The sequence below is a fragment of the Bombina bombina genome, chromosome 2 (assembly GCF_027579735.1).
Source record: "Bombina bombina isolate aBomBom1 chromosome 2, aBomBom1.pri, whole genome shotgun sequence".
NCBI classification, from domain to species: Eukaryota; Metazoa; Chordata; class Amphibia; order Anura; family Bombinatoridae; genus Bombina; species Bombina bombina.
Window position 1 is genome coordinate 432,899,177 of NC_069500.1, and position 14,771 is coordinate 432,913,947.

At 40.5% G+C, this 14,771-nt stretch overlaps 1 protein-coding gene across 3 annotated transcripts in view; it reads right to left on the reverse strand.

The window, feature by feature from the left end:
• HNF1A (HNF1 homeobox A) overlaps positions 1–14,771 on the reverse strand; it is a 177,994-nt gene that overhangs the window by 82,199 nt on the left and 81,024 nt on the right. For all 3 annotated transcript variants that reach the window (XM_053702034.1, XM_053702033.1, XM_053702035.1), the window contains exons 4-5: positions 8,520–8,728; positions 8,109–8,420 (exon numbers count right to left, since the gene is read on the reverse strand). In XM_053702034.1, coding sequence (XP_053558009.1) covers positions 8,109–8,420; positions 8,520–8,728 — 521 coding nt within the window. The remainder of the gene's footprint in view (positions 1–8,108; positions 8,421–8,519; positions 8,729–14,771) is intronic.

Sequence of the window (14,771 nt, forward strand, 5' to 3'; positions counted from 1 at the left end):
TTAAAAACAATAAACTTTTGATTGAAGAAAAAACTAACTATATTTTTACCACTTTCCTCTTACTACCTCCAGCTATGTTGAGAGCTTGCAAGAGAATGACTGGATATGGCAGTTAGGGGAGGAGCTATATAGCAGCTCTGCTGTGGGTGATCCTCTTGCAACTTCCTGTTGGGAAGGAGAATATCCCACAAGTAATGGTTGATCCGTGGACTGGATACACCTAACAAGAGAAAAGGGTAAATCCATAGGTAACACAGTGGCTCCTACACAGTTAAAGCCAATTATGACACAGGATTAATCTTGGCTGCATTTTAAAGGCACCTATAGATGTAGCTATTAACAATGTGTGGCCTGTGATTACCTGCAAGTCAGTGAGGGTTTTAGGAGCTCGGTTACAGGGGAAGAATTTAAGCATTTCTCCTGTTTAAACTGTAGGCCTCTTATGTTGTGTATCTCCTTACATGCACCCAATGTGGGAAGCAATATGTGGGGCTCACGAGTAGAGAGATAAGAAAAAGAATACGCGAGCACCTTTCCAGTATAAAACAGGGTAAATTAACTACCCCATTGGTGCAGCATTTTAGGGAGGTACACAACAAGAATGCAAACATGTTGTGGTGGACCATCATAGAGGTTGTGAAGTGCAAAGAGAGGGGAGGTGATAAACGTTTGGGCAAGAGAGAGGTCTTTTGGATACACAGACTCAGGACCAGGGTCCCAGATGGATTTAATAGGACCAGGGTCCCAGATGGATTTAATAAAGACTATGATGTCATCAATTTCTGGGAATAATTGGCCTGGGCCTGTGTATACAATTGTAACCTCTTGGCGTCACAGCATTATTATTATTGTTATAATCAAGTCCTGCACGATTCTATCTGCACTCCCCATAAATGTCACATTCTGGCTTTTTACATTCTATATGTTGAGCCTTTCCTAAGAGATTGACATTTTAAAATGCAATAGTTTATAATTACATATGCAGAGAAATTTTTAAATTCAAATATATATAGAGTTAAAACCGCTAAGAGATTTACTGAGTAATATGTGCCATAATAAGTGAATAAAAAGCAAATATGGATAAGGCGCATTTGGAATTTATGTATTAACGTTGTACTGCTTTTCTGGTGAAATGTAACCTTACAATAGTATTGAAACATAATGTTACTGTGGTTACATTTGTTATTTTGAGGAATTCAAGACCCCACAGTTCAGGGGTGGAGACTTAGGAGCCAACTCCTAGCTTTGTTTTTAGCAAATCATAACAGGTATATGGGCTTAAAAGGGTAGTATTTACCCCAGACTGTAGCTACGACTACGGCATTGATAGCCGAAATGCGTCAGCAACCGTCAGTTGAGGAGTAGGCTCCTCTCTCCATCTGCACAGACGCTGTGTGGGTCTGCAAAGAAAATTTGATTTTATTCTACTTTGAAATAAAGGCTATATTTTACCTTACTATCCATTGTTGTGAGTATGCTCCTCTATGCTTTTGGAATCCTGTTGCTGGTAGTAGTAAATCATAGGCACCGAGCATTTCTCAAGGGTATCCCCTTTCCATATTTAACCATACCATACACCAATACAATGCCTGATTTATTTTTCATGGAATGCAAATATGAAAATATAATTTTTGGATGTCATACCTTCAGAAAGTAGTCTTAAATTGGACACATCTGGCCCATTGTACTACTGGAATAATTGAGGACAATACTATCCATCATTTCCAAGTAAAGACTAATGGAATATATAGAGAAGTAAGGATCTAGCTGATTTAAGGTAACTAATTTCTTTTCTAAATTGTCTCATTTTCAAATGTGTTCAAATTCTGCTCCCTAAAAGACGCAAATTTTAATGATTATAAGTTGACCTTTTTGAAAACTGAAAATCCAGCTATTCCTGACCAGAAGAGACATGATAAAGTCCCTGCTTTTCAAAAGGAGTCACATAATGTATTTGGATACCTTCTTTCCTGGGCATTGCAGTAAGCATAACTAGAATATTTTCTAATATAGACACAGATACCCTACTACCTAACCTCCAATACATTAATACAGCCTGTCTCTGCCAGGAAAATGTAGAGTCTTAACCCACCCCCCAAAACCCCCCCAATAATTTATGCTTAGCAAATAAATTCCTTTCCTTCCGGATAGGGAGAGTCCACGGCTTAATTCCTTACTGTTGGGAAATACAACACCTGGCCACCAGGAGGAGGCAAAGACACCCAAGCCAAAGGCTTAAATATCCCTCCCACTTCCTCATCCCAGTCATTTTGCAGAGGGAACAAGAAAAAGTAGGAGAAATATTAGGGTATAAATGGTGCCAGAAGAATAAAATAAATAATAGGGGACTGCCCATAGACAAGAAAAAACTGATGGGGACAGTGGACTTTCCCTATCCAGAAGGAAAGGAATTTATCTGGTAAGCATAAATTATGTTTTCCTTCCTAAGATAGGGAGAGTCTACGGCTTCATTCCTTACTGTTGGAAAAACTATACCCAAGCTCCAGAGGACACTGAATAAATAACGGGAGGGAACAGAAAAAGAGGCAGAACCTAATTCTGAGGGCACCACAGCCTGCCAAACTTTTCTCCCGAAAGCTGCTTCAGCCGAAGCAAAAACATCAAACTTGTACAATTTTGAAAAAGTATGTAAGGAGGACCAGGTAGCCGCCTTACAAATCTGATCCATAGAGGCCTCGTTCTTAAAGGCCCATGAGGAAGCCACTGCTCTAGTGGAATGAGCCGTTATCCTCTCAGGAGGACGATGTCCCACTGTCTCAAAAGCTAAGTGGATGACACGCCTTAACCAAAAAAATAGGGAAGTCGAAGTAGCCTTCTGCCCCTTACGCTTCCCTAAATAGACAACAAACAAAGAGGAAAATTGTCTAAACTCCATAGTAGCCTAAAGATAGAACTGTTCCTTCGAACAGAAGGATTAGAACACAAGGAAGGAACCACAATATCCTGATTGATGTTGTGATCTGACACAACCTTAGTAAGAAAACCTAATTTAGTATGTAAAACTGCCTTATATGCATGAAAAATCACATTGCAAAACAGAGATATCAGAAACTCTGCGTGCAGAGGCAATAGCCAATAAAAAGAGAACCTTCCAAGATAATAAGCGGTAATGGAGGAAAAAGATATATGAGTTTGAACCTCCAGGGCACTGCTGTGCTGTGTCCCCCACTTGCTGCATATCTCTGCAAACACCTTGGGATGGAGAGATCATTCCCCTGGACGAAAGGATTGCCTGCTGACAAAATCCGCCTCCCAGTTGTCCACACCCAGAATGTGGATTGCTGACAGCGAACAGCTGTGGGCCTCCGCCCACTACAGAATCTGAGATACTTCCTTTATCGCCAAGGATCTTCTCGTTCCTCCCTGATGGTTGATGTAAGCCACCGAGGTTATATTGTCTGATTGGAATCTGATAAAATGGGACAAATCCAGAAGTGGCCAAGCCTTCAAGGCCTTGAAGATTGCCCGTAGTTCCAAAATATTGATTGGGAGGGAGGACTCCTCCTGAGTCCACAACCCCTGTGTCTTCCTGGCACCCCAAACAGCTCCCCATCCGGATAGGCTTGTTTCCATAGTCACAATCTCCCAGGATGGTCTAAAGAAGCATGTCCCTTGGGACAGATGATCTGGACAGAGCCACCAAGAGAGCGTTTCTCTCGACCGACTGTCTAATACAATCTTTTGAGACAGATCTAAATGATCGCTGTTCATGCAGGACACCATGAGACCAATCACCTCCATACACTGAGCCACAGAGGGACTTAAGGAGGTTTCGGAGGGCAAAATATGCCAAAGTTAGCTTGCAACGTCTCTGGTCTGCTAGACTCCATATACATGAGGATATTTCTATTATAGCACTTAGGAATTCCACCCTGGAACTTGGGATAAGAGAACTCTTTTCCAAGTTTATCTTCCATCCATGTGATCGAAAAAGACTGAGAAGGGACTTCAAGAAATAAAGACGAAAGGATGGTGCTTGCACAAGAATATCATCCAAGTATGGGGCTACTGCAATTCCCTGAGTTCTGGCAACGGCTAGAAGAGCCCACAGAACCTTCATAAAGATTCTTGGAGCAGTAGCTAGGTCAAACGGATTGGCAATGAACTGGAAGTGCTGGTCTAGGAATGCAAACCTCAGGAACTGAAAGTGTTTTTTCTGGTCTGGTAGACAGATTCGAGAGAAGGAATCTGCCCCTTGGCGGATGAGATTTGAAGCCTATCTTGTATCCCTGAGATACCACCTCCAGGACCCACGGATCCTGTACGTCCTTGAACCAGGCGTCTGAAAAAAGAGACAGTCTGCCCCCTACACCATCCGATCCCTGATCGGGGGCCACCCCTTCATGCTGATTTGTTTTCGGCAAGTTTCTTATTCTGCTTGGATTTATTCCAGGACTGAGCCGGCTTCCAAGTACTCTTGGGTTGCTCGGGCTTGGAGGAGGATTGTTGTTGTTGGGATTTGTCAGAATGAAAGGAACAAAAATTAGAAGATTGTCGTCCCTTAGACTTGTTCTTCTTATCTTGCGGTAGGAAGGCACCCTTGCCTCCGGTAATCGTAGAAAGGCCTGGACAAAATACAATCTTTCCCTTGAAGGGAAGAGAAAGGAGTCTGGACTTAGAAGTAATATCTGTAGACCAAGACTTCAACCAGAGCGCCTGTGGGCTAGGACCACAAAGCCAGAGGCCTTTGCATTTAGGGGAATAATTTGCATGTTCACATCACAGATAAAAGAATTAGCAATTCTCAGAGCTTTAATTCTGTCTTGAATATCCTTGAGGGGAGACACCACCTCAATGAGTTGCGACAAAGAGTCGCACCAGTAGGTAGCCGCTCCGGGAACTGCAGCAACTGCAGTCGCCGGTTGAAACAAAAATCCCCTATGTTGAAACATCTTTCTCAGAAAGGTTTCCATTTTCTTATCCATCGGCTCTCTGAACAAAGAACTATCCTCAAGAGGTATAGTAGTACGTTTAGCAAGCGTAGAGATAGCACCATCCACCTTAGGAATAAAGCCCTACAAATTCAGTTGAGAGTCCGGGACCGGGATTAACTTTTTAAAAGTAGACGAGGGGGAAAAGGAAGAACCAAATCTTTTTCCCATTTGTTCTTAATAATGTTCGCCATCTTAAACGGCACAGGAAAAGTCAAAGAAACTTTCCTGTCTTTGTAAACTCTGTCTAATCTAGGTAACATAGGTTCTTCAGGCAGCGCGGCCTCTGGAACCTCTAACGTAGACAGAACCTACTTTAATAAAAAACGCAAGTGATCAATTTTAAATCTAAAGGACGGTTCCTCCGCAGCAGGAGGCTTAGACGCTAAGGTCTCCGACCCAAAAAGTTCACCCTCTGAAACTACAGAGGTTAACTCATCATCGGATAACTGGGACATAATAGCTAAATCCGATAAACATTTAGATGACTCCGGGTCAGGAGAGCTATGTTTAACCTTTCGCTTGTGTTTGTTAGAGCGAGGTAATGCACTGAGGGCCGCAGACACCGCCGTTTGTAACTGCGTGGCAAAAGAAGGCCCCCTCGGGATGGAGGATTAGATGTGCTATGGGGAACTGCATGTGGAGTGGATAATGTAGCAAGGCTAGTAATCACACAGGACGCCGAGTCCTGAGAGGTAGATGGCTCAGAGGGACTAAGAGCCTTAGCAGGCTTGTCTCCCTTCTTAGACTTTATAATGATGTTAAGGCATGTGGAACATAATTGAGTGGGCAGAAAAACCACGGCCTCCTCACAATATAAACAGGTATGATTTAGTACAGAAGGAGTACCTTCTAACATAAGATAAAACAGAATGGAGGGGCGCCTCATGTGTGGTATCATCTATTAATTAACAACGAGTCACAGATCTATTGCCAAATGGGTACTCACAAATTTGGAGAGCACACTTATGTGCTGGTAGGGGCGGGCTGCAGAATTAGAAAGGTGTGACAGGTGTGATTATGATTTTTTATGCCTGATGAAACGGTCTGTGAACCGTGAAACGCGTTGCATGATTGGGTGATTATTGGACACCCTGTTATCCACTCTCATCAGCAATCATTGTGCTGTTGTTTTTAAACTTTTATGCTTTTTTAAATAAATTTGGATATATCTTTTATCCTTTGAGTGGATTCATTTCTACCCACCATCTGCCATTGTTCACCTATGAGAGACCAGCCCAGCACCTGAGGGAACACATTATCATACAAATATCAAGATACCTAGAGTTTGAGTGAGCTGCCACACCTCTACCAATCCGCAGCCTGCTTCTACAAGCACATTGGTGTGCTCTGGGAATATGTGAGTACCCTCCACATTAAGGAATCTGTTGTGGTTGTACCATTAATAGTCTGCACATGTGGTGCCCGTATTTCTTGTCTCCCTTATAGCACCACCATCTTACGCCAAGAGCGCCTTCAAGTGGGTGAGCTGTCACACCTTTCTAATTCTGCAGCCCGCCCCTACCAGCACATAAGTGTGCTCTCCAAATTTGTGAGTACCCATTTGGCAATAGATCTGTGACTCATTGTTAATTAATAGATGATACCACACATGAGGCGCCCCTCCATTCTGTTTTATCTTATATAGTACCACCTGGACCATCCAGTGAGGAAGAGGCAGCCGCTACAGCAATCGTTATCCTTTGAAGAACGTATAAAGGACTGTCTAATTTTTCACAATTGCAAGTGTATTTTCACTACAGTATCTAAGAATTTACTGTTTTCTGCCTTTATTGTTTATTGTGTATATACTCATCTATGATAGCTTAACATTGCCCCATCAAATATACTTTTGTTCTAGATTATTGATTATACTACATCTTGAGCGCCCCCTTCAGTGATTAGGTTTTACAGTACCTTCTAACATGTCAGAGTCCTCCATAGCTCAGGTTATAGCCACAAAAGCACACAAATAAAAACGTTTTTTATTATAGAAAACTGCACCTTTATACTCCCACTGGCTGGGGCACCAGACAGTTAACAGAGGAAACTCCTCAGGTTCAAGTCTCAGCCGGAAAGGAGGAAATGAACATAGACCACACCCGGTCACATGGAGTGCAAGACAAGACTTCCCTTGTTATTACAAGTACAGCAAGTAAAAGGAGCTGTGCAACACCTTCAAAAACTAAAGTGAAACGTAAAAGTGAAACCTGTTTGTTCCAGCCAAAAACACACAGTCTATCAGCCCAGGAAAAAATCACACAAAGCAGCATGTAAATAATGAATACACTGATTAAATAACCCCAACTGTTTAATAAATCCCCTTCAGAGGATATTAACCCTGGATCCTATCAAGGTATAAAGGAGCCACACTTGTGACCCTGTTATAGCTTTTTATGTGTAAAAATTGAAACAATCTTACCTCCAGGATCCATGCTGTGGAACAGAACCTCTCAAGTGTGACAGTCTTAAAGCAGCGCTCCTGGACTTGAGAGAGAAAGCAGGTAGTTAAACTCATCAACACTGATTGCTTAGGAGCTGTTAGCAGAAAAACTTTCCCTGCATCTCCAGACTCTAACTTTCATCAATACTCTCACTGAGAGATTGTATGACTACTTAAAACTCCAGTCCTATCTCGAAAGGGCAGATAACCTTTTTCAGGACTCTCCGAATCTTCTGACACTTCTCTGCCACCTCCTAACGTGACGAAAGGCAAATAATGACTGTGGTAATGAGGAAGTGGGAGGAATATTTAAGCCTTTGGCTGGGGTGTCTTTGCCTCCCCCTGGTGGCCAGGTGTTGTATTTCTCAACAGTAAGGAATGAAGCTGTGTACTCTCCCTATCTATCGATTGGTTTCTCTCTGCCCCTAAAAGGTGTGATATATTAATTTCTGAGTGCTACCAAGGTGGACCAAGACAGCACAACTTTTAGAGCTAGAGAAATTATTTAAAAAATACAGAAGCTCTTGTGATATTTGAAATGAAGCCCAAACTTCCAATGGGCTAATAGGTGCTAATAGTCAGCTGCAGCAATTAATAAAACGATTTGCATAATAAGATTTGGTGTGTCATGGTATAACCATGAAGTAATCTAAGCCTATGTAGGTAGCCATGTTATGTCAAGGTTGCTCTAAATCCCATCCCCTCTTTATTACCAATCACCAGAGTGGAAGAGCCACCACTGCTGAACGCTGGTCCAAGTGCTGCTTCTGTGCCAATAGTCATAACACTGGGGAGGGATGCCATGATCAGGTTCTGTGTCTGGCTTAGTTGGTGCTGCCCATGGTCCAGGCTGTGTAGAGCAGTCAGTGTGCTGACTGGGGGAAGGGAACCACCTGCAGTGACCAACTTGCTGTCACTGTTCATTAGACTGTGGCTTGGCTCCAGACCAGGTGATGTTATGCCGCTCTGACTTGTCAACATGGAAGCACCTCTCTCATTTGAGTTGTCCTGTGTGTACTGGCTCCCTGTAGGCAGTAAATATAAAAATAATATATCACGTGAGTGCCAAAGAGTAAGAATTTAGTGAGAGGACATTAAAAGTGACAGTTATAGATCAAACTTACCATGCCCTTTGACACTGGGAAGATCATGCTGTTGGAGAGAAGGTGCTGAGCTCTGCTGACCACTATATGTGTCCATTGCCAGTTTGTGTCGAAATGCCTCCTCCTTACGCCTGTTAGCAAACCAGTTATAGACCCGCACTTCTGTTACCAAATTGGAGCCCAACCCCTGAGCCTGTGATGGGGAAACTCCCCTCTGCAAACACTCAGCTCTGTGATCAAACACAAAAAAAAAATCAGGACAATAACATTATTATGGGTGGGATCTACACACAGAAGGCCCCACCCTGTTGAATACATCTGTCATATTGAAATAAGACACAAAGCCCTTAAAATGTTCTTTATCTTCCATTTTCCCCTTGTCTTTACCAGCAGTAAATTACACAAATTCTTAAAAGTTATCACAGATATAATAAAAGCCATGCTTTAAATTTCCACCTTTAGTAAGTAACTAACACTCGGCTAGATTACGAGTTTTGCGCTATTCCTGGGTGCGTAAATAACGCAATAAAATGAGCCGTACTGCACTTTCCATAGCGTTGCCATTACAAGTTACTGAAAAACCTCCTTGTGCTGTGCGTTATGGTGCGCTAAGCTCCATACCGCACAAAAGCCAAGAGATGAGTTTACGTGCTCGTGCATGCTTTCCCCTATAGACATCAATGGGGAGAGAGTGTTAGAAAAAAACTAAACTGTGATCGCGGAATGGCAAATCACCGTAATGCAACCCCATTGATGTCTATGGGGGAAAGAAAATTACGTTTAAACCTAACACCCTAACATAAACCCCTATTCTAAATACCCCTAATCCGCCACCCCTGACATAAAATAAAGTGATTAACCCCTAAACCACCAGCCCCTAGCATTGCTAACACCTAAATAAACCTATTAACCCCTATACCGCTGCCCCTGAAATCGCCAACCCATAAATAAAGGTATTAACCCCTAATCCGCCGCTCCCTGACATCGCTGACACTAAATAAACCTATTAACCCCTAAACCGCCGGCCCCCCACATCGCAACTAATAAATAAACCTATTAACCCTAAACCGCCAGCGCCCCCACATTGTTACTAATAAACTAAACCTATTAACCCATAAACCCCCAAATCACAAAACACTAAATTAAACTATTAACCCCTAAACCTAACACATCCTAACTTTAAATTAAAAGTTACACTATAACTATCTTTAAATAAATAAAAAACTTACCTGTGAAATAAAAACAAACTTACATTAAACTATAAATTAACCTAACATTACTATTCTAATAAAATTATTAGCAATTTTATGCAACTTTCTAATTTACTCCTATTATAATTTTTTCTTCGTTCCCTTGCTTTCTTTATTTAAAAAGCAGGAATGTGATGCATAGGAGCCGGCCCATTTTTGATGGGGAACCTGGGTTATGCTTGCTTATTGGTGGGTAAATGTAGGCCTCCAATAAGCAAGCGCTATCCATGGTGCTGAACCTAAAATGGACTGGCTACTAAGATTTACATTCCTGCTAAAGATAGCAAGAGAACAAAGAAAAATTGATAATAGGAGTAAATTAGAAAGTTGATTAAAATTTCATGCTCTATCTGAATCACGAAAGAAAAAAATTGGGTTCAGTGTCCCTTTAAATAAACCTAACACTACCAAAAAAATAAAAAAAATCTAACATTACAAAAAATAATAAACACTAAAAATACAAAAAATAAAAAACGCTAAGATTACAAAAAATATTAAATTAAATTATCAAAAATAAAAACAATTACACCTAATTTAAAAGCCCTATAAAAATAAAAAGCCCCCCCAAAGTAAAAACACCCTCTAACCTAACAAACTATAAACTACAAATAGCCCTTAAAAGGGCCTTTTATAGGGCATTGCCCTAAGTTAAACAGCTCTTTTACATTAAAATATTACAAAGTTACCCCTAAAAGTAAACCCCCCCACCCAACCAACCCCCCAAAATAAAAAAACTAACTCTAAAAAAATCCTAAGCTACCCATTGCCCCTATAGGTGCATTTGTATGGGCATTACCCTTAAAAGGGCATTCAGCTCTTTTACTGCCCTTAAAGGGACACTCAAGTCAAAATTAAACTTCATGATTCAGATAGAGCATGTAATTTTAAACAACTTTCCAATTAACTTCCATTAACAAAATGTGCACAGTCTTTTTATATTTGCACTTTTTGAGTCACCAGCTCCTACTGAGCATGTGCAAGAATTCACAGCATATACGTATATGCATTTGTGATTGGCTGATGGCTGTCACATGGTACAGGGGGAGTGGAAATAGACATAACCTTGCAATTTATTTAACAAAAATTTACTACTCATTTGAAGTTCAGACTAAGTGCTATTGCATTGTCTTCTTATCATGCATTTGTTAATTATGTAAATCTACAATGTTGACTGGTCCTTTAAAAGGGCATTCAGCAAAAGGGCAGACATTACAGTGCCCATACCTAATCTAAAAAAACCCACCCAAAATTAAAAATAATAATAAATAACACTAACCCCATAAAATCTAGCCACGGTTCCTGAAGTCTGGACATCCATCTTCATCCAGGCAGCGAGAAGTCTTTTTCCAGGTGGCGATATCTTCATCCATCGCAGGGCCACCTTCTTTCTTCATCCCGGTTTTGCGGAGCTGTTAAGGCGCGGAGCATCGTCACGGACATCTAGTGTGGAGAATCCTCTTCATACGGTCACTGCTGTACACTGAAGCTTAAATGTAAGGTACCCGTTTAAATATGGTGTACCTTGCATTCCTATTGGCTGATATTTTCAAATCAGCCAATAGGATGAGAGGTACTGAAATCCTATTGGCTGATTTGAACAGCCAATAGGATATCAGTAGCTCTCATCCTATTGGCTGATTTGAAAATGTCAGCCAACAGGAATGCAAGGTACCCCATTTTTAAACAGGTACCTTGCATTCAAGCTTTAGTGTACGGCGGTAACCCTTTGAAGAGGATCCTCCACACTGGATTTCTGCGCCACCAGCAAAGAAGCTCCGTGCCTCCACAGCTCCGCGACACCGGGATGAAGAAAGAAGATGGCCCCGCGATGGATGAAGATGTCGTCGACTGGATGAAGACTTCTCGCCGCCAGGATTAAGATGGATGTCTGGACTTTAGGAACCGTGAGTAGATTTTATGGGAATAGTGTTAGGCTTTTTTTAATTTCTTTGGGTGGTTTATTTTTTTTAGACTAGGGATGGGCACTATAATGTCCTTTTAAGGGCAGTAAAAGAGCTGAATGCCCTTTTAAGGGCAATGCCCATACAAATGCCCCTTTAGGGGCAATGGGTAGCTTAGGTTTTATGTAGACTTAGGTTTTTTATTTTGGGGGGTTGGTTGGGTGGAGGGTTTTACTGTTGGGGGGACTTTGTAATTTTTTGTCGGTAAAAGAGCTGTTTAACTTAGGGCAATGCCCTACAAAAGGCCCTTTTTAAGGGCTATTGGTAGTTTATTGTAGGTTAGGGGGTGTTTTTATTTTGAGGGGGCTTTTTTTAATAGGGCTATTAAATTAAGTGTAATTGTTTTTATTTTTGATAATTTTGTTTATTATTTTTGTAATCTTAGTTTTTTTATTTTTCGTAATTTTAGTCTTTATTATTTTTTGTAATGTTAGATTTTGTAATTTTTTTCGTAGTATTAGGTTTTTTTAAATTTGTAATTTAGGTTTTTATTTTTTCCTAGTGTTAGGTTTTTTTAATCATGTAATTTAGGTTTTTTAATTGGTAGTTTTTTTTTAATTTTATTAGAATAGTTATGTTAGGTTAATTTATAGTTTAATCTTAGTTTTTTTTTATTTCACAGGCAAGTTTTTATTTATTTTAAGATAGTTATATTGTAATTTTTAATTTAAAGTTTGTGGGGTGTTAGGTTTAGGGGTTAATAGTTTAATTTAGTGTTTTGCGATGTGGGGGTCTGGCAGTTTCGGGGTTAATAGGTTTAGTTTATTAGTTGCGATGTGGGGGGCTGGCGGTTTAGGGGTTAATAGCTTTATTTAGTGTTGGTGATGTCAGGGAACGGCGGTTTTGGGGTTAATAGGTCTATTTTAGTGTCAGCGATGTGGGTGGGCGGCAGATTAGAGGTTAATAGGTTTAATATAGTGTTTGCGATGCGGGAGGGTGGCGGTTTAGGGGTTAATAGGTCGTTTATGGGTGTTAGTGTATTTTGTAACATTTTAGTTATGAGCTTTGTGAAACATTTTTGTTTAGCAAAATCCATAACTACTGGAATGGATCGTGTATAGGCTATAACGCAAGCATTTTAGCCAGACCGCACAATCTGTAATACAGCGCTATGGAAAATCCTGCACTCAAATGTCATTTTATGAGTGCAGAATGGAGGGTTGCGTTAAGGCTAAAATGCTTGCGTTACAGCCTATACCGGCGCAACTCGTAATATGCGTTACTGGCCATTCCATGCGCAATGGCCAATTTTTCAGCGGTATAGCCGTACCGCAAAACTCATAATCTAGGTGATTGTGAGGTGGAATAAATTTACAGCCTATTCTTTACACATACCCAAGATAGCTAACATAAATCCTTTACTAACAACCCTTATTCACAAAAAGTTGGGACAGTATGGAAGATGCAAAAAAACAAAAAGAGTCATTTGAAAATTCAATTCACCCTGTACTACTGTACTATATTGAAAACACATTCTGCTAGATTACGAGTCTTGCGTCAGCCTTAAAAAGCAGCGTTGAGAGGTCCCAACGCTGCTTTTTAACGCCCGCTGGTATTACGAGTCTGGCAGGTACAGGTGTACCGCTCACTTTTCTTCCACGACTCGAGCTTACCGCAAATCCCCTTACGTAAATTGCGTATCCTATCTTGTTAATGGGATTTGCCTAACGCCGGTATTACGAATCTTGGAAGAAGTGAGCGGTACACCCTCCTGTCAAGACTCCTACCGCATTTAAAAGTCAGTAGTTAAGTGTTTTATGGGCTAACGCCGTAACATAAAACTCTTAACTAAAGTGCTAAAAAGTACACTAACACCCATAAACTACCTATTATCCCCTAAACCGAGCCCCCCCCCCCATCGGAAACACTTAAATAAAGTTTTTAACCCCTAAGCTGCCGACCGGACATCACCGCCACTTTAATAAATATATTAACCCCTAAACCGCCGCACTCCCGCCTCGCAAACACTAGTTAAATTTTATTAACCCCTAATCTGCTGTCCCTAACATCGCCGACACCTACCTACATTTATTAACCCCTAATCTGCCGCCCCCAACATTGCCGCTACTATATTAAATTTATAAACCCCTAAACCTAAGTCTAGAACTAAGTCTAACACCCCCCCTAACTTAAATATAATTTAAATAAAACAAAATTAAATTACTACAATTAAATGAATTATTCCTATTTAAAACTAAATACTTACCTGTAAAATAAACCATAAGATAGCTACAATATAACTAATAGTTAGTTAATAAATATAATGTAGGGTCCAGCGATGTTGGGGGCATCAGATTAAGGGTTCATAAGTATAATGTAGGTGGCAGCGGTGTCCGGAGCGGCAGATTAGGGGTTAATAATATAATGTAGGTGGCGACGATGTCGGGGGCGGCAGATAAGTGTAAGATTAGGGGTGTTTAGACTCGGGGTTCATGTTAGGGTGTTAGGTGTAGACATAAAAAGTATTTCCCTATAGGAATCAATGGGGCTGCATTAGAAGCTGAACGCTGCTTTTTTGCAGGTAGTGTTAGGTTTTATTAAGGGGGGATTGGGTGGGTTTTAGAGTAGGGTTGGGTGTGTGGGTGGTGGTTTTTTAATGATAGTGTAGTGTTAGGTATAATTGTAACTTAAGTTAGGGTTTATTTTACAGGTATATTTGTCTTTATTTTAACTAGGAAGTTATTAAATAGTTAATAACTATTTAATAACTATTGTACCTAGTTAAAATAAATACAAAGTTGCCTGTAAAATAAATATAAATCCTCAGCTAGCTACAATGTAACTATTAGTTATATTGTAGTTAGCTTAGGGTTTATTTTATTGGTAAGTATTTAGTTTTAAATAGGATTAATTTATTTAATTGTAGTTATTTTCTTTACATTTATTTAAATTATATTTAAGTTAGGGGGTGTTAGGGTTAGACTTAGGTTTAGGGGTTAATAAATTTAATATAGTAGCGGCGACGATGGGGCGGCAGATTAGGGGTTAATAATTGTAGGTAGGTTGGGGCGACGTTGGGGGGGCAGATTAGGGGTTAATAAATATAATGTAGGGTTCGGTGA